This window comes from Sceloporus occidentalis, unplaced genomic scaffold (genome assembly GCF_023333645.1).
Source record: "Sceloporus occidentalis isolate IW3139 unplaced genomic scaffold, rSceOcc1.0.p SCAF_2, whole genome shotgun sequence".
NCBI classification, from domain to species: Eukaryota; Metazoa; Chordata; class Lepidosauria; order Squamata; family Phrynosomatidae; genus Sceloporus; species Sceloporus occidentalis.
The window spans coordinates 73,438,595-73,458,915 of record NW_028316982.1 but is presented as its reverse complement, the minus strand read 5'-3'; the positions used below and the strand labels follow the sequence as shown (position 1 = coordinate 73,458,915).

At 39.4% G+C, this 20,321-nt stretch overlaps 1 protein-coding gene across 3 annotated transcripts in view; it reads left to right on the top strand.

Moving 5' to 3' along the window:
• The window catches only part of SHTN1 (shootin 1), a 160,833-nt gene that overhangs the window by 91,911 nt on the left and 48,601 nt on the right, over positions 1-20,321 (top strand). For all 3 annotated transcript variants that reach the window (XR_016280057.1, XM_089510014.1, XM_089510013.1), the window contains exons 12-16: positions 1,663-1,748; positions 8,127-8,233; positions 13,839-13,892; positions 17,877-17,997; positions 19,402-19,576. Coding sequence is in view for 2 of the 3 variants with exons in the window: in XM_089510014.1 (XP_089366140.1) it covers positions 1,663-1,748; positions 8,127-8,233; positions 13,839-13,892; positions 17,877-17,997; positions 19,402-19,576 (543 nt within the window). In the remaining variant the exon portion in view is untranslated. The remainder of the gene's footprint in view (positions 1-1,662; positions 1,749-8,126; positions 8,234-13,838; positions 13,893-17,876; positions 17,998-19,401; positions 19,577-20,321) is intronic.

Genomic DNA, 20,321 nt, shown 5'->3' with positions numbered 1-20,321 from the left:
TGTCGAGATCAGCCCTTATCCAAGAGGTTTTATCCGCGAAGAAGTTGTTAAATTGGTCGCAGCAGGCCTTGGATGGTTCCAAAATAGGGTTCAGGGGGGAGGGAAGCTGAGTAAGCTCCCTCACTACCCTGAACAGCTCTGCCGGACGCGACTCCGTGGACGCGATACGCGCAGCACAGAACGAATTCTTTGCTGCGTCTATCGCCACTCCATAGTCCTCCAAAAGGGAGTCCAGAAGTGCCTTGTCGGCTAAGTCCTGATGTGTCCACCATTTGCGCTCTAGCCGTCACAGGAGATTGCCTGGAGATCTTCCATATACCAGGGCTGCTTTTTGGAAGCAGGCCTGAGAGGACGCTTGGGAGCGATACTGTGTATAGCCCTGGAGAGATCAGTGTCCCAGATGGTAGTCAGGGCATCAACAGAGTCGCCGTCAGATCCAACCATATATCCCTCTAGGGTATTAAAGCACTGAAGAGCATCAAATCCATGTCTCTTTTACTAGTACCTTGCCAGTGTGTCAAGCCTCTTTAAATGACTTTGGACAGGCTATTTTTTGAGGATTTAATGTTTTCAGGACCAGATGAAACAAATGGTAATTTTCTTTGAAAAGAGTAAGGGACAGAAATACGGCTATTCTTCCCTGCCCATTATATGCAGAATAGGTATTACACAATAGTCATTGGAACGGGGTGCGTTAGGAGTATCACACAAAGAAAAGAATATGCTTTGTCTGATCATTTAATGCAGAGAACAAAAACTGGTCCATGTCTATTCATTCAGCTTGCAGTGTGTTTCACAGGTTAGTCTTTAAGAGAGTTCTCACAGTTCTAAAATTTTCTTATCCTCTAAACATTTTGCTGGTTTGAAGATCACTGATTTTATTTATTTTTTGATGGGCATTTAACATTCAGAAAGGTGCTCAAGGCATTCCAGTACTCATTCATAATAACAACTTTCCCTCCATTTAGGCATTTTAAAAGCTTTTTGTAAAAAGAAAAGAAAAGAAATGACAGGAAATATCTCATATTGGGTCAAATATTGACTTGGCAGTGCCTGTTTAAAATTAATATCATGCTTTCTCAATTGAACAGAAACCATAGATATTGTGAGGGTTTTTATTTTCCATTTTCATTCTGTTTGTTTACCAGTAGACCTATTCTAGCAAATACATACTGTAGAAATGAAGGGACAATATTGAGGCACCCTGCTGGGTAATATTGTTCTCTGGAGAGTAATGCGTCATGTTAACATTTCGAACCCTTCAATTTTTTATTGTGTGAGAAGGCTTTATTTTGTCACGCATGTCACAGTGCCACATTACCTTTTAATATTCAGATCTTGAGTGTTTTGCACTATGCCTTGTCGACAGCAATAGCAAAATAAATAATACGTTGGGTGTATTTTTAGGAGGTGTGACATTTCTGTCTCTGCCTGGCAATGTTTGAACACTCTTGTCAATAAGAGAGCTCGCTGTTTGTCGGTTAATGCCAGTTCCTTTCACAATGCATGTCATATAACCAGGCCCCAATCCTGGAAGGGTTGATGCCCTTGGAAACAATTGAAATAGAGGCAACAAAAAGGCCCTAAAGCTAGTTCTGAAAAGTACAGATTCCATGTTGAAGAGAAAACTGAATGACTCTCCTCTTCTTTACTTTGTGAAAGGTCCCTTATGTCAATGATTCGTAAGAAGTCTCATCCAAATAGCAGTGTGACCAAGAAAGAAAAGACAGCATCTCAGCAAGAGTCAGGTATGTCACATTTTCTTTGTCAGTAAAATGAATTTCTTGTCAGAGAAGTCATGTGATGTCTGTGCTTTCTAGGCCCTTACTTTAAGAAAGAAAAACTCTCAATTTAAGAATTATTTCTGTTAATCTAGTTAAGCAGAAATCAAGTAGAATTGTTACTGTCTAGAAATAATTGTAGTAGTGTTATAAAAGAAATAAATGCTAAACATTACTGATGTGGATTGTTGTGATGTCATGGTGGAATACCAGGTAGGCACAGCACTGCATTTTAAATCTCCTTGTCTTTATGCCAACCTTGTATTATGCAGGGACAGCATTGTTAATGTAGGGTTGACAACATGGTACCTATGGCCACTTCATCATGTTGTGAGACCTTCCATGGGAACCATCAGTCTATCTGCTTCACTCCACAACAGATAACTTATCTTTTCAAAGTAATCCAGACAAAATTGTCTCCAAGGACTGTACTGATTCTCTGTCTATTCCTCCTCTGTTCCTTCTTAGGTTTTTACTTACAGGCCTACATAAAAAAAACCCCAAAGCAATCCTGTGCCAGTATACCCTAGACTGAAGGATCAAAAGTATTACAGGGATGATATACACTTGTCCCTCCATATTCGCAAGGGTTAGGGGCACAAGACCCCCATGAATATGGAAAAACCTCAAATAACAAAAACACCATGTTTCTACCTGATAGGACACCTTTCTAGGAATCTCTAGGTCTTCCAGTGACACTGACCATAGAACTGCACTGGAGGAGCTTCAAATGCCTAGTAGAGTATTCTCTCTAAGAATCTCTAGGTCAGTGCAACTTTTAGTTCAAGTTGAGCACAGGGCCTAGATATTCCTTGAGAGAACATATTAATCAAATCCGTGAATAATCAAATCCACAAATATCAAAGCTGCAAATATGGAGGGATGATCCAAAGAAAGGGGAAGAAAGAGAATAAAAGAGTGAGCAACAGGGGATGGGGGTAGACAGATAGAGTTTGTCTTCTGTGAAATGGGTGCAGACAGCTAGGAAGGAGTGGTTTTCTGTTTGGGATTTTGAAGTCTCATGTCTTCCTTATAGTCAGCTTATTAAACAGGGTTATTTTTTTATTTTATTTTTTTGTCATTCAGTCTTGCCAGATTGCTTTCTGTGAGATGGGTATTGCTGACTAGTCCATTGTAACAACCATTCTGTAAATGGGTATATTCTCAGCCAAGGCAGTTATGCTATTAACAGTGTATTCCATATTTTGTTTTTAAAAAATCTGTCTATAAGCCTAACAGCTACTTAGGCTGCAGCTACTTAGGCATGAAACTCAAATTATTTTGCAGGTAACTTTCTATTCATATTAATTCAAGTGGGTCTTTTTGGTATTGTATCTGTTGTGCAGCGGATAGAGTCTTGGATCTGAACTGGGAAGAAGATGAAGTTCTCTGGGTGACCTTGAGTCAGTTATTTCCTTCCAACTTAAACTGTCTCACAGGGTTGTTTTGAGTTTAAAGTGTTGGAGAGGAGAGCAATGTATGCAACTTTGAACTCTTGCTAGAAGGATGTATTTTAATTGTAATGTACAAATAAAATCATTCTTGTATTTAATTCAGTTTGGCTAAAGCATTCAGTAGTACTCTCCTTTTATGTGTGCCTCACAGCTAAAGATGTAAACCTTCTTTTGTTTCAATCTTTCACACAAGAACAAAATGGTTTAAATATTTTCTTCTTCTAGAGGAGCTAATAAGAGTTTTCTACATTTTTAAGTTTTGTTTTGTTTGTTTTATATTTCAGGACTGCTTACAAAAAATAAGTGGCACAACGAATTATTTTGTGGAAAATACATGTTTGCACAAAAATTGCATTCTGCATTAATAAAATATATTTTTGTACAAAAACATTGTTTTGCACAAAATGAATATCTTTTGGTGCTAATGAAATGTTGATATAACATCCTGAAATAAAAAAAAGACTGAAAAATGCATAACACTTCTCCAGATGTGTTCTCTTTTTTGTTGAGTTTTTAAAAAAGCATGAACATTCTTTAGATCCCTACTTACAGTACACTTTTCCTTTCTCCCTCTTCTCAAAATTACCTCACGTCTGCAACGTATTACTCCTTTTCCCTTATTTCCTCTGTTCCATATATATTTCCACAAATAAAATTTCCTGGTACCCTCTTCTGTCCATCTTTGTCTCTGAACCACCACGAGTTCTGCTTCTTCCCTTGTAGGCCAAAAACAGCTCACACGCCCATGGTACTTACAGGGTTCCCTATAATGTGTCTGTTCCAAAACCAAGATAGAAGAGCAGTCTGAGAGACCGAGGAATATTTGCTAAACTCTACTTAACCTTCCCAACACAACACAACTTTTACCCACAAACCTCACTGGTTCCCGCTGCAGGGAGCAGGGAACTTGTCTGCTACCCAAATGTGTGTGTGCTGCATACCTTCAAGTAGTTTCTGACTTATGGCAACCATAAAGTAGACCTATTAAGGGGGTTTCTTGGCAAGATTTGTTCAGAGGAGGTTTGCCATTGCCTTCCCCTGAAGCTGAGAGACTGTGATTTGCCCAAGGTTATCCAATGGGTTTCATGGCCAAATGGGAATTGAATCCTGGTCTGTAGAGTCATAGTCCAACACTTAAACCACTGTGTTATGCTGGTTACCAAAATAGATATTCTCAAACAGGTGTTTATTTCCTCGTTTAATATCACAATCCATCTTTCTGAATCAAGTCCTCGCAAGGTGGTGAATAGAATACAATTTTAAACTAAAAGTACAATAATATAATATTATAACAAACTTTAACATTCATCATAAAAAAAATAGTACCATTGTATTTCAGCCAGTTTTTATGGGGGGGGGGGGGCGTTTCCAGAACTAAAGTAATAAAATTGAAGCATGAGCAATAAAAACATGTGCGTTAAAAGCCATTCAATCAGGTAGGTTTTCAAAACCCTTCACTTTTTTTTCTTTATCAGAATTGAGGAGGCTAGTCACACAGCTCTTGGTCCCCTATGCTTTCATTTGTACTTTTTTCTCTGAAGAAGACCCATGATTACTAGCTGTAGATATCTGACAGTTATGTGCTGTCCGGGAGAGGCCACATGGAGCAGGAGCTCTCCATTGCATCCACGAATTACAGGGTAGGAAATCACATGATCCCAAGGTACAGTATTTGTAGAAGCAGAGAAAGAATTCAGTTAGAGTCTGGGCAAGTTTGAACAGTGGGTTTCCCTACATTGAATTGGAGCTTCTCTAATTCAGATATGAGGTGATCCCATTTTGTACTCTCCCTGTCTGAATAATTACCTATCTTATTAGACCCACTCTGGTTAGAGCTTTTCCCCTTTTTCATTTAACCTGCTTGGATTTGACTCTGCATATTAATAGTATAGGGATGCAGTGGCACAGTAGTTAAGACACTGATTCTACAAGATCAGCAGGTCAGCAGTTTGAGACCCATGCACTGTGTGATGGTGAGCTCCCATCACTAGTCCCAGCTTCTGCAAAGTAGATACTGTATTTTCTGGCATATAAGACTACTTTTTAACCCCGGAAAATCTTCTCAAAAGTCGGGGTCGTCTTATACGTTGGGTGTCATGTTATAGGGTGGGTGATGAAACTTCTGAGCCAGACTGGAGAATCTGCAGTCGCTGCATATGGTGGGGGGAGCTCAAAAACAGCCATGGCCGCATCCCCACCATATCGGTGACCGTATGAAAGCAACAAGGGCGGTGCTGTACAAGTATGGTAGAAGAAAATCCACTAACCAGGATTCGTGGAAAGAAGTGACTTAACGCAGTCCAGATGACAAGATGAGGGGGTGCCTCACCAGGAAGGTGTAAGTGAAGGGCGGAGCAAGCTGCAGGCGTCTGGGACGCCCAGGGTATGGGAAAAAAGGGCCACTACCGCTCTGATAGTCTTGGAGATAGGGAGGGCTGGGCAGGCAGGGAGAGCTGACCAAACCAAGCAGGCTTTGCATACATGTTTTCCTGCTAAGTACCTGCATGTCATAAGTATTTGAATTAAAATTACCATATTGAAATCAAATCTGATGTTTTTTTTAATTTTTATTTGGTGAGTGTTGGAAGAGGGGTAGTCTTATATGGCAAGTATATCCCAAACTCTATATTTTAACTGGAAAAGTTGGGGGTTGTCTTATACATCGGAAAATATGCTAAATAAGTGCCACTTCAGAGGGAAGGTAACAGAGTTCTGTGCAGTCATGCTGGCCACATAGTCACAGAGTTGTCTTTGACTACCCTGGCTCTTTGATTTAGTAACGAAGATGAGCACCAGCCCTACAGTCAGACATGACTTGACAGCCTTGTCAAAGTGAAAACTTTTACCTTTACTACTAATAGTAGAGCTCAGGAAAGTTATGTTTGGGTATTATGATACCCCACATCCTCACACCATCATGGCCAATGGCCAGGTTGGCTGATAAATTTGAGGAGTTGTAGTCCTCAAAAGTAACTTTTCTCTGGGTAATGGTTCATTGGTAATAGAATACCTTTTGCCAGGCGTGCAGTTTTTCCATCTCTAAATAGTAGTCATCTGTAGACAATAGCATGCTAATGAAGGATAACATGAAATGAATAGGATGAAGTGATCTGTGGTTCATTGAACATTTATGCCACAACCGAAGACTTAATCCTTTGGACACCACAGGATTTTTAGAGTGCAATCCTATGTACATTCCCTTGGAAGCCATTCTGCTTGAACTTAATTGGATTTATTTCTGAGAAAGCATGCATGGGATTGTGCCCTTAATTAATTGTTTTGAACACAGTATGCTTTTTGATAAATTTGTTGTTTTTAGCAGCTGTGACCAACCCTAACTTGCACAATAAATTGCTAGCTCTATAAATGATTTGGGTGTATGCTAAAATTGAGAAAGCTGCTATTTGACTGAGTTATTATAACTAGATTCATTGTGACTGTTGTTGTCCATTAAGGACTTAAAATTCCAGTTCTAGTTAAATAGATGTTCAGCTTTAAACCACTGACTTGAAATACATTCCCAGCAAAAATATTTTTTGTAGATCAAAAATATACTGAGAGAATGTTACGTTTATCACATATTACATTTGAATCAGATATTATAGCAAATCTGAACATCACCCATATTTCACTGTCACTTTTCAGTTAAATATGTCATGATCTAATTAAATGGTATTATTCATCTCTTGTAAAATAGCATCATGATCATTTAAAGGTGTGGGTTGTTGTTTTTTTACTTTATCAGAAATGGGATTTTTTAGTTACTGTAAAGCTGTCAATATTTCACCTTTTTAATGTCAGAAGTACATTGTTATAATTTCTGTAGTCAGATACTGACAGGCGTATTTCCACTGGTTCTCATTGTTTCCATCAGAACTGACAATTCCTCTCTTTCTCGCAGTCCTACTAATGGAAAGAATATTTGAAAATATTCAAAAATTGTCAAAACGTATGTTTCTCAACTCTATTAAGGATAATCTGGGAGTGATAAAAATCTTTGCAGTTCAGAATTCATTCTGTGCAAAATATGTGCAGGATCACCTCACCTACCAGAAAACCTGTAAATTTTAATACAGGAAACAGTACTTTCTATGTAGGAAGCAGAATTTTTTGTACAGAAAATAGTATTTCAGCTATTTTCTGTATATAAAATGCTGTTTCCTGCACAGAAAATTCAGTATTCTGTGCAAAAGAACCTACTTCCTAATTTTGTGTTGAATAAGTCCCAAACTGCAAATAGTCTTCAAACCTACTCACTGAGTAGGTTTCAAAGGATTCCTTACAGCACATAGAAAAATGCTAAAATTACTTGTTGCTTCCACTGAGAACAAAATCAGTGAATAATTCCATCCCTCTACAGTTCTCTGTAAACCCTTAAAACCAGCTGTGCAAGGCTGAGGAACCTTCTTCTTAAGACTGCTCTTGTTAAGAACAAAGAATTTGTACTTTTGGTTTGGCTTGGCTTGGTTTTGGGTTGCTGTCTCCCTTCTGTTTGTTTTTATATGCAATTATAAACTGCAACATGGGAAAGTATTTAGAACAATCATAAAATTTTAAAAATGTTTACAGCAATCATTCTGCATTGTGCCCTTAAAACCTCCAGGAGCCCTGGTGGCGCAGTGGTTAAATGCCTGTACTGCAGCCACTCACTCAAAACCATAAGGTCACCAGTTCAATACTAGCCAGGGCTCAAGCTTGATTCAGGCTTGTATCCTTCCGAGGTCACTAAAATGAGTGCCCAGCTTGTTGGGGGCAATTAGCTTACAGTTGTAAACCACTTAGACACTGTTAGTTCAGTATGAAATGGTATATAAATGAAGCTTTTTTAAAATAATACATTTAATAAAAGAATCACTTTTTTAGTTTGATTTCTTTCTTTCATTGGAAACAGGAGAAGTAACAGATCTGAAGAGACAAGCTGTGGAAGAAATGATGGATAGAATTAAAAAGGGTGTTCACCTTAGACCTGTTAATCAGACCAACCGTTCTAAGACAAAGGTTTGTTATCAGTAGCTTTCATCTAAAACTGGGAGCAGCATTTAGGTAAAATTGGCCATCTCCTCAGAAGTTCTTCTTTGTGTATTAATGTAACAGCTGCCCAATCCCCCTATTCCAGTAAAACAGTAGACTCCTGATGCAGTCCTCTGGACTGAGAGAGAACACTTATGGGGAAAACAGACTGGCAAGAAAGGGAGGCTTGAAGCTGCCCCTTCTGAAGACGAATTGGGGCCATGGCAATCAGCCTTCAACCCAGACAAAAAAAGGAGCGGATAAGATCTGCTCCTTTTTCAGCCAGGAAAAAGCCAGCTTTGCCAGCCCTGCTGCAGTCCCATGGCAGCTTCATGGTGCTCTGGAAGTATGCAGCATGTAAACACCTTGCTGCTGGGGCGTCATGAAGCCACTCATGTCTGGGCAGCCGCCCAACTTCTGAGCAGCTTCATGATGTGTAGCATCAAAATGCCGCACTTCGAAGCTACCTGAAAATGGGCTTATTTCCCCCATCTCTTCGGGCTCTAATAATCGAAACATAGTGAAAAAGGTATACAGTCACTTTAGTGGCTTAATTTTTTACCAACAATTCTGTCATTCCAGGGCCAAATACAAACATGGCTATTTACTTGAGCTTTTGATTTCAGCCAAATTTGCACATGAGAGTAGTATTGAATGGTTTTAAATGCTTTTTAACTGCCGTGTCTTAACATGCCTTTATTATTTAAAATACAATATATTGTTTTAAATCATTTCATAGAATCATACATTACAGCTGGAAGAGACCACAAGGGCCATTGAGTCCAACACCCTGCCATACAGGAAGACACAATCAAAGCACTCCCAACAGATGGTCATTCAGCCTCTGTTTAAAAACCTCCAGGGAGCATATTCCACTGTTGAACAGCAATTACAATCAGGAAGTTCATCCTAATATTTAGGTGGAATCTCTTTTCTTGGAGTTTGAATCCATTGCTCTGTGTCCTAGTCTTTGGAGCAGCAGGGGGGGGGGAAGCTTGCTCTATCCTCAATAGGACATTCTTTCAAATATTTAACCATAACTATCATGCCACCTCTTAACTTTCTGTTCCCTAGGCTAAACATATCCAGATCCCTTAGCCACTCCAAATAGGGCATGGTTTCCAGATCTTTTGCCATTTTGGTCACCATCCTGTGGACATGTTTCAACTTGTCAATATCTTTCTTGAATTATGGTGCCCAGAACATGACAGAGTAGTCTTGGTGAGGTCTGACCAAAGCAAAATAGAGTGGCACTATTACAGTGGGCCCTCAGTATCTGTGGGGGATCTATCTATCTATCTATCTATCTATCTATCTATCTATCTATCTATCTATCTATCTATCTATATCCCATTATTGTCACAAAAAGAGACCAAAGGCGGCTCAGAATATAAAAACATTAAAACAATATTTTAAAAAACAATTAAACTAGCCTAATTAAAACAGTAAAAAGTTAATTTTTAAAAACATAAAAATTTTAAAACATACAAAGGTTAAAAAAAATCTGAACCACCCCCACCCCCAACCAGACCTGCATGATTTTTAAAAGCTTACTGGAATAAAAATGTTTTTGCTTGTTGGTGAAAGGCCAGCAGGCAGGGGGTCAGCCTAGCCTCCTGTGGAAGGGAGTACACAGGCTGGGAACAGCCACTGAGAAAGCTCTCTCTTGTGTCCTCACCAAATGAACCTGGGATGGTAATGGGACCAAGAGAAAGCCTTCTCCATAGGACCTTAGGGCTCTAGGTGGTTCGTATGGGGAGATACGGTCTCTCAAATAGTCTGGACCTAAGCTGTGTAGGGCTTTGTAGGTCATGACCAGCAGTTTCAATTATGTTTGAAAATGAACTGGTAGCCAGTGAAGATGTTTCAATACAGGACTTATATATATTCTGGACCCATCCCCCACCCCTGCGGATACAAAAATCTGTGGATGCTCAAGTCCCATAGTAGTCAGTGGTGGTGCGGCCACACAGCCGTGCCACCATTGAGGACAATGGCACTTTGTCCACCATCACCCCTGATGCCAGCCTCACCGCACTCACCGTAGTAGGCGGCAGTGGGGGTACCTCTTCTTCCTCTTCCCTGCTTCCTCCACTTCCTCCTCCTCTTTCCTGTCACCACTACTTTGGCTGTTTCTCCTCCTCCTCCTTCTCTTTCCTGCCCCATCCTCCTCCTCTTACCCCCTCCATCAACCTGCCACTGCTTGCCCTCCTTTTCTTCCTCATCCTCCTCTTCACTCTTCCTCCTCCCTCCTCTTTCTCTTACCCCACTTCCTCCGCCTTCCTCCTCTTCCTCTTCTTCACTCTTTCTCCTTCTTTTCATTCCTCCTTTTCCCCACCTCCTCCACCTCCCCATCTTCCTCTTACCCTCTCTGTCACCCTGATACTGCTTGTCCTCCTTTTCCTTCCTCCTCATCCTCCTCTGCCACTGCCCACCACCCAATGGGCTTGCCATCCACGAATGCTCAAATCCACAGATGGTAAGTCTGTGGATATGGAGAGTGTACTGTACTTCCCTCAGTCTGGACACTACACTCCTATTGATGCTGCCTAAAATCACATTGGTTTTTTTAGTGGCTGCATCACATGCTGACTTGTGTTCATCTTGTGGTCTACTGGGATTCCTAGATCTCTTTCACATGTACTGTTGTCAAGCCAGATATCACCTATCCTATATCTATGTATTTCATTTTTTCTGCCTAAGTATAGTAGCTTGCATTCCTCTCTATTGAAATTCATTTTGATAGTTTTGGCCTAGCTTTCTAATCTGTTAAGGTCATTATGGCCCGGTGGCCTAATTTCCTCCGGAGGGAAGCCACAGCTGCCAAACTATGCCGCTGCACTCCAGAGGAAAAAGAACCTGGAAAAAACAGGTTCTTTTTCTTTCCTTCAAATTATCTTTATTAAGCATTTCATCACCTACATCACCACATACCAAAGAAAGGTAAAACATACATATACATTGGTCTTCTTTATCTTCTTTTTCCTTCACTTCCCATTCTGGTGTCATTCATGTGTTGCTTATCGCACTTTTCCTGTTTCTTGCAAATATTCCTTACATTCCAATATTAATTAACATACCATATCATAAGTCCTATCCTCCAGCCTTCGTTAATAAGCTATAACAATTCTATCCTTACCAAAAAAAGAAGAAGAACAATGTAGGATCCAATGTATTCTCCAAATTATATTTACCCAAAAAATTTATAACTTTGATTTCTTTGAAAATATTCGTTCTTCTGGTCTACATCTATATATATCCTTCCATCATTAAACCATGACAATTATAAACAGTGTTAAATCATATTTTTATCAAAACCCCACCTTTTTCCCCAGTATGCCACAATCTGTATCCAATCCTTTTCTATATTGTTTCTTTTCTTATCCTCCAACATGTATAATACTTTATCAATATCTCTAATCTCATTGAGTTTTATCAACCATTCATCTACCTGATGAAACGGGTTCCTTTTCCACCATCATATTTACATCACAGATGCGCCAATGGCACACTTGTGACGTAACTGGCGCTGCACAATGTGCGGACGCTATGCTTCCATTACATCATAATGGTGGTGCCTGTGTATAAGGGGCGCCCCCATTATAATGCCGCCAGTACATGCTAGGGTTAGGGACTGTGCAGTTGCCACACAGTCCCTAACTCTAGTTGTGCTGCTGCCACACCACAAAGGGCCCATCTGTCCTGGGCCTTTGAATTCTGGTCCTGTTCTCTGGGGTATTAGCTACCCCTCCTAATTTGATATAGTCTGCAAATTTGATACGCATGTTCTCTATTCCATCATCCAAGTCATTTACAAAGATGTTTCAAACTGTTCAAATTGATTTTATTTTATACCATCCTGAGGTCTTCATATGAAAATGAAGGGTGAGCAAAGTGCATACAGACCACTACAAGCCATTTTTGTGGTTCCCCAGGACCCCATGGGTTTTTAAAAGGCCTTTTTGAAACAGAAAGTGACTTATACTCACTTCATATTATTAAAACATGCATTTCCTGGGACAAAAATTTTGGCCCTTAATACCTAGGTACCATTTTGGGTCAAAAGAAAAAACATTCTTGTAGGGAGTGTGAAGCCCACTAAGCCCTCCTGGTGGATAATGCAATCCTCCCTAGCCATGTGCAGTTGTCCACCCTTTATTTAAACAAGCCATGTATTTTCATGATATAGCTGGAGACAAGACCAGTCCCTATTACAGGCAACAGTGGAACTGTCAATGCAACTGCTGGGGTCCAACAACCACTGTCAGCAACTCAAACGAGTCCTGGGGTTAAATCAGACCCTTGAAGCAGAGCTGGCAAATTTCCAGAAGCAGAAGCGTGGCTCCAAAGTCCAATTTGGGATGACAGCAACAGGGTGTCTTCCAGGAACTGCAGCAGTGCAGGAACCTCCGGGGACACACAGTAAACCGATGCTGTAGCTTCTTCTGATAAACCACCAGAGAAACAAAGTCCCCAAAGTGCTCTTTATTCACAGTGCTATAATACAAAACTAGATCTCTAAAACTCCAAACCATACCAATCCAACTCCTTCTACTAACCCACACCACACCCTTGCAACCCCTGGGCTTATATAGTCTCCAGACCATGTGGTCTCTCAAACCCAGTGAGTTCAGGTGTGTAGCCATGTCATGTGTCTCCTGTGCAATCTAGACACATGGTTTCATCATCCATGGCTACGTGCACTTGGGCACTGAAGTGTCCTTGAGACAATGAGCTTCAGCTGAGCTTGATCAGCCTTGCCACTCTGCTGAATGCTCATGGCCAAACACACACACATCAAGCATTTCCCTGTGTGCTGTGTTTTAACCCTTCAAATCCCTGACAGGAACAATCTTTTGGTAGGAATAATCCTCCTGTTTCTTAAGTTTAGGTAGTATCATATGAATCAATCATAGGTTGACTCACTAAAAATGAAGTAAATTAGCTTAGTGGAAGGGGGGAGCAGTCTGAAAAAATTGGTTTTGAACTGCAACTCCCAGGACAACATGGCTTTATACAGTTAATGCAATCTTATATGACCAGGTTTTAAGATTACTCTCCCCACATCTTCTCCTTCTTTCTTGTTTTTTTTTTAATTAAAATCAAAGGCTGCATCTACACTGCAGTAATAATCTGGTTTGACATCACTTTTGCTACCATAAGTCAATCTGTGGAATTCTGAGAATTGTAGTTTGTTGGGGCACCAGAGCTCTCTGACAGAGAAGGCTAAATATCTCATGAAATTACAACTCCCAGAATAGTACTGAACTATTATAGTTAAAGTGATATCAAACTGGATTATTTCTGCAGTGCAGAGGCAGCCAGAGAGATTCTAGGCATTTCGTTCTACACACACACACACACACACACACACACACATTACATTCCCCATACCTTTTTATACTATTAAGGTTCATCCAGTTTGTATTACTGCAATCCAGTCTAGTGTACTTCAGATAAAGTCTCCCTTGTGGAATCTCACTCCTTATAATTTTCCTAGAGAATGTGGTTTTGCTCTTGCACACTCTTGAATGCATTATTTAGCATCTGCAAAATCAAATTACATAGATGAGTGTTTTGTTTTTAATTACAGCCAGAAGTGCCCAAAGCCTCTGAGAGTGCAATGAAAGAGCTAAAGGGAATTCTGGTAAGAAGAAAAACAACAGCCCTCTATAACACTTGTTTTCCTTGCATCTTCAATGAAAAGCTTTCTGTATGGATGCAGACAGATATTCAGAATGTTCTTGTGGGTATTGCTCTTGTGTAATTTTGTGAGCTCATATGAGCAATTATAGAATATATTGTGAATGCCTCCTTTCCTTCCAAAGATCTCAGCCAAGTCCTTGGACTGAATAGGAGCCTCGGTACCTGCTATAATAGGATCTAACTTCCGCCTTGCAAATCTTTTCTCTAATAGAACTAAAAGGAGCACTTTAGAAAACCAACTTCTGGTGTGTTAGCAAGGCTAGTCATTAGCACAGTGAGACAGAAAAATAGGGTTGGGAGGCATAAAGCTAAATACTTATATGCATATTGTTACTGTGCTAATTATGCATTTCATGTAGGCCTTCGTATAATTGTGGTAAACAAAGTGATATTAATTTGTTCCATTTCACGCTTCATGTAAAACAAGCTTTGCCACTAGATCCGTAGCATGAGCACAATAACTAGGAGTTACTTGTTAATAATATGACTGCTCTGTTAAATTCAGAATACTAACAAAATGCAGGATTTAACTTAATTGAGGGAAACATTGCAAATTAAGTGCTGTTTTTCTAAAGTCTTTCAAGATGTGCCAATTTTAAGAATTATGGGCTTCATAATCATCATTTTCAGGATGGCTTGGGCAGAATCAAGGTATACCACGTGCAGGCTAAGGAATACAGTTCCATGGCAGGAAGAGGAATCGTCAAAGGGGATAAAGTGTGAAGAACCTACCAAATATCGTGTAATTTACTATTGCTATTATTTATTTATTTAGTACCACCAGTGTACACTAAATAAATAATGTGCATGTTCAATGTGTACAGTGTGTAAACCGAATGGCAATATTTACAGCACCCAAAAAGCCCATAACAGGGTTCTGATATGTGGATGACACGTTCACCATATGGAGCCATGGAGAAGAAGATCTGACTGTTTTTCTGAACCATCTGAACAACATCCGAACATCCAATTCACAATGAAAAAAGAAAAGGAAGGAACATTGCCATTCTTGGATGTCCTGGTCATCCACAACCCGAACCAACATTTGGGCCACACAGTATACAGAAAACCTACAAATATGGACAGATACCTACACGAGAACTCCAAAAAAGAAGCACAATAAAAAACATTGGTAGACCGGGCCAAAAGATTTTGTGAACTCCATTTCCTGGAAGATGAATTGCAGCACCTAGACTGGTCTCTATAGGCTAATAGTTACTCCAACTCAGACATCAGAAGGGCTGCCAGACCCAGAAAAACCCAGAGGACTGAAGACAAATAACTACCCAAAGGGAAGGTACTTTTAGTATACATCAAAGGAGTCACAGACAGAATAGGGAAACTGGTGAGAAAACACAACCCCTAGATGATCTATAAACCAACTAAGAAAATCCAGCAAATGCTTCGCTCAGTGAAGGACAGGAGGGACCCTCTTGTGGCCGCAGGAATTTACCACATACCATGCAGCTGTGGACAAGTCTACATAGGGACCACCAAATGTAGTGTTCAAACATGAACCAAGGAAAATGAGAGACACTCACTTCCATGCCACCATTCTCTGAAGATGCCAGCCACAGATGCCAGTGAAACATCATGAATAATTTATTTTAGAACATGGCCACATAACCTGAAAAACCCACAAAAACATTTTTCTTGGAGCCTTCATGTCCTCACTAAGGTCAGACCCAGGCATTTGGAGGCCCTGCTAGGAAACTTGTCTGTCATTACTTTGTTATGGCTTTCTGTACAAATGTGATAGAGAACCAATACAGTATGTTGTGTTGTTGTTGTTGCTGTTGTTGTTGTATTTATACCCTGCCCTTCAGCCCTAAAGGCTATCAGAGCAGCTTACAATTTTTATTTTTAATAAGATGGTTCCCCGCCCTCAGGCTTACAATCTAAAAAGACACAACACAAAAGGAGAAGGGAATGGTGGTGGGGAAGCGGATCAGGTCCAGCATTTCTTCTCTCCCTCTGAAACCTGGACCAAGACAGTATTGTGGTTTAAGTGTTGGACTCCAACTTTGGGGACCACAGTTTGAATCCCCGCTCAGTCATGGAAAACCACTAAGTGACCTTGGGCAAGTCACACACTCTCAGTTTTGGAAGAAGGCAATGGCAACCTCCCCCCCCCCCCCAAACAAATCTTGCTAAGAAAATCCCATGATAGGTTCACCATCTTGCTAAGAAAATCCCATGATAGGTTCACCATTCAGTTATAGTTATGGCAAAGTCAAAAATGCTTTGGAGTCATACAACAACAACAACATACATGATACAGTAGTGATGATGGTGAAGCCTTTGTACATATTCAGGAGAGCCTGGGAGATGGATTTGGGTATCAATATCTAAAAACTTAACAAAATAATGACTAGGCACTTTCTTGTGAGGAAAATATTCTACAGTAAGTCACCACTGCCAGGAAAGCAATCTCCTAAGGATACCAAGTGGATGGATTCCAATAAAGACCTGAACAAATGGACAGGCCCATATTGAAACTCGAAGTTCTACAGATATCCTAATACACAGAAAGAATATAAATCTTTGATTGTTTCATTATTGCATGCAAGAATGAAAAAAAATCATATTCCAGTTGGGTAACATCTTTGTGCATTTTTTTTTCATATTCTGGATTTGATGTCCCCCTCAAAAAAGTAAAACGAAAAACCGTTTGTTTTCTGCAAAATACAGAGTTTAGTATGAAAAAGATGTGCAAAAGCAATGTATTTTGCACACAACAAAGGGTTTTTTTGGGGGGGATTCATAAAAGGAAAAAAAGAAGCTATCCTTTTGCTTTTGTGCAGAGACAAAAACAAAATCTCATGACAGCTAATTTTTCAATAGAAATTGTTTGAATGATCTTCATATCCACAAAGCCAAGATTCAAAGCTCAAAAACTGATCTTGGAAACAAACTGGAAGCCAATTTAGTGGCGTAACTAGGATTGGCATCACCCAATCCTAGGGGATGGTCTCACAATCCCCTTTGATCTCCTCCAATCCCACACTATGTGGAATCCTTAGAAATGTTTTTTTGGACATGGTACTCATTAATTGTAATTCCTGCATATCACTGAATCATTGTGACCTAAGAAAACTAGAAAAATTAAAATTATACTTTTAAATTACAATATCATAGGTACTGCCTCAATGTATTTACATATACATGGTTTCATAGGTTTGAAGTGAAAATTTGGTAAAAGGTGATGTTTTTAAAGAAATTGTTAAAATAATTAATTTTTTAAAAAAATAAATTTTAATTTTTTTATAAAACATTAAAAATATTAATTTAATTTATAAAGCACCTGAGGCCTTTTCTTTCTCCTCCCAATGAGCCTCACCTCATTCCACATTTTAATGGCACTCAGGCCAATGCCACAGCCCATTTCTGCCAAAAAAGGGGATTTTTGAAGAGCAATGGTGACACCTCCCTTAAAGTGTCACATTGTGTGATCCACACCCCCTATATCTCCCAGTGATGCCACTGAGCCAATTAACAATGATTTTCTGTTCTCAATGCCCAGTTCCAAGGAACTGGAATTTCTCAATAGTCTTCAGGGAAAACCCATGTACAGTGGGCCCTTTCCTTACTCAGGGGATACGTTCCGCCCCCTTCTCCCTATGTAAGGGAAATCCCACGTATGCTGGAGCCCCATTAGAAATAATGGGACTCATGCCCATGGTGTGGTGCAGCACACACGCCATTGGCACACGCCTCATTACTTCTTCCAGGGAGCGCCAGAGCTTTTTCCGGTGCAGCTTTCAGTGTGTGCTGAAAGCCACGTATGATGTGGGCGCACTGTAAATGCCCAATGCATTGTAATAATTGAGCTTGGATTACATGCAATAAGACAAATTTTATTTTATGATCAAAACAATTTTGTCTATCATCTTGATGACTTTTTTATGAACAACTTTTATTTCAGGAAACACTCAGTACATCTGCAAGTTCAAGAAGTCTAAAATCCTTAGACACATACAGTAACGAAACAGAATTAGAAAGAATTCTACGCTTGAGAAAAGTGACAACTGATCAAGATAGTAGCAGTAGGTTACTTTGCTCTTTTCAGATCCTACAGATAAATTGTATTATTTTCTCAGTGCTGTTCCAAAGGCCTAATTTCTTTCCTTTTGAAACTTTTAACACTTCAAACCTCCTTAATTGTGGGAACTCAGATTGTTTTTCCAGCTGATCCACATTTTCATAATATGTCGCTACACTCTAAAACTGTCAGTATTGTTCAGTAAAGCCAGAACAGGCAACCTTCTGCTAGGATGTTCAGACGCTAACACTAAAGCCATTGTGATTTTTCAGCTGATATGTTCTCTCCCCAGTTGGTTCATAAATTAACACCTGGTTGTCCTAGTCACAATGACAAACAGGTGTCCTAAAAGCTGCATGTTATTATCGTGTTGTTGATAATGATGATGACATTTACGATGATGGACCTTTCAAGCCTTAACTGTTTGGTATCAGGTAATGAGAAGAACCACTTGCGCCCATACAAAAGTATCCAGGCCTGAAGATGGGTCTTGGAGACCCAGCTTGCAATCCCATAATTAATGAGTTCTGTTCAATTGCCTAGCATCAGAGAATGCGCTTTTGCAGTGATGGGCCCATATTTGTGGAACTTCATTCCAATTGGTATACATTTGAGCTTAGAAACTGTAGTGTAGGGACTAATTCATTACTATTAATGCTAATTTGTTATTTAATTAATGTTTAATGTTAGTTATTTTAATTAATGTTTAATTAATGTTACCTTATTCAATTATAAAATTAATTTGTTACTTTAAATGCTGCTAGTACATTAGATTAATTTTTCTGAACATCAGTTAAAATGACAAAAATGTGAAAAAAAAATTTTAAAATGTGAACATTAATAATTAGTCAGTGTATTAATGTCAGTGGTATTTAACTTAAATAACAACTTTTATGTCAGCCTTTTTAGCTTTCAAGATGGTCTTAAAACCTTTGTGTTTCCATCTGTTTTAAGCTAAGGTGCATGACTGATGCTTATTAGTTAAACTATTGCTGTTTTGTTTTGTTTTTTAATCTGTTTTATTTGACTATAAACAACATATTGTTTTTAAGCTGCTGATTTTTGTTTCATTAATTAATGGGATTATTTCAGTTATGTTTTGTTGTAATTGTTTCAGTGAACCATTTTGGGACAGCTTTACTCTGAAAGCTGGCATGTAAACAAATGAAATAGATTCTTATTTATTCCCATCTCTTGTAAGAATAGTTGTAATATTGTAATTATTTTCTGATGATCTCATTCAGATAGCTCAACAAGAGAATCTTGAAAGAAGCATGTGAAAGGGAAAATTTACAGTGCACACTCTTGAACATATAATTGTTTATATGAATATAACCAAAATTTCTTTGGACTAATTTTAGTTTCAGCATATACAATAATGGAAATGGTGAAACTCTCTTGGTATTAGGTCCAACTGGATTCTTGGCTACCTCTGAATCCAAGTCCATGCCACTGTTGGGTCCCAGTGGAACACAGTCCGCCTTGAACAAGAAAGCTGCAGTGGTAGAATTCAGTTCCAGTTCTTCTCCAGATGAACACTGTCCTAAAATGATCAAGAGCGCAAGTTCCAAGGTTTCCATTGAGTAAGTACTAATGTTTGTTGGTTTGGCTTCTCATAGTAGGAGGTTTGAAATTCTTGCACTCTATCCTTTGCAAGAGTCAAAAGACATTTAAATCTTTATCAATTCCATTTATTGGGCAGTGACATACATGGAGTGGGGTTAAACAGTGGTTTCCTATATATGCTGTTACTTTCACCCTATTTATTAGTCTCTTATGGTGTAGCATTTTCAGGAGCCTGGAGGATCGGTGTGGAGGGTGAGAGGAAACATTTTTCTGCCAGCCTGCTAGCAGCTAAATCTGATCTACTAGGGTCTGATTCGGCATTCCCTAAAAAACAGGCTTGATGTGTGGACTGATTACTTCTTTCTGCCAGTTGCTGTTCCTTGCCTCTCTGGGTTTACAGGGCTTCCTTTCACAGATGTACACCGGATATCTAAAATTAGTATGCTAAATCTTTTCACCCTGTCTGCATACTGTGGAGCACTAAACAGCTAAGTCCAGAACTACACATACAACAATTGCTCTAAAAGATGGCACAAAGGTTTTACCTAGTACTCCTTAGGAAAAGTAAATTTACCCTGAGATGGGTAGCATCTCTTAACATTCACATTGAATGTGGCATCAAGCATAATTGTTGCATGGATGTACAATGTCATTTAACCACACTGAATGCTGTGAAGTGTGAAGGAGATTCCTATACCTATAAACATGAAAGACAAACACAAGGAAGCTATAACCACAAATATTTCCCTGGCACATTTCTAC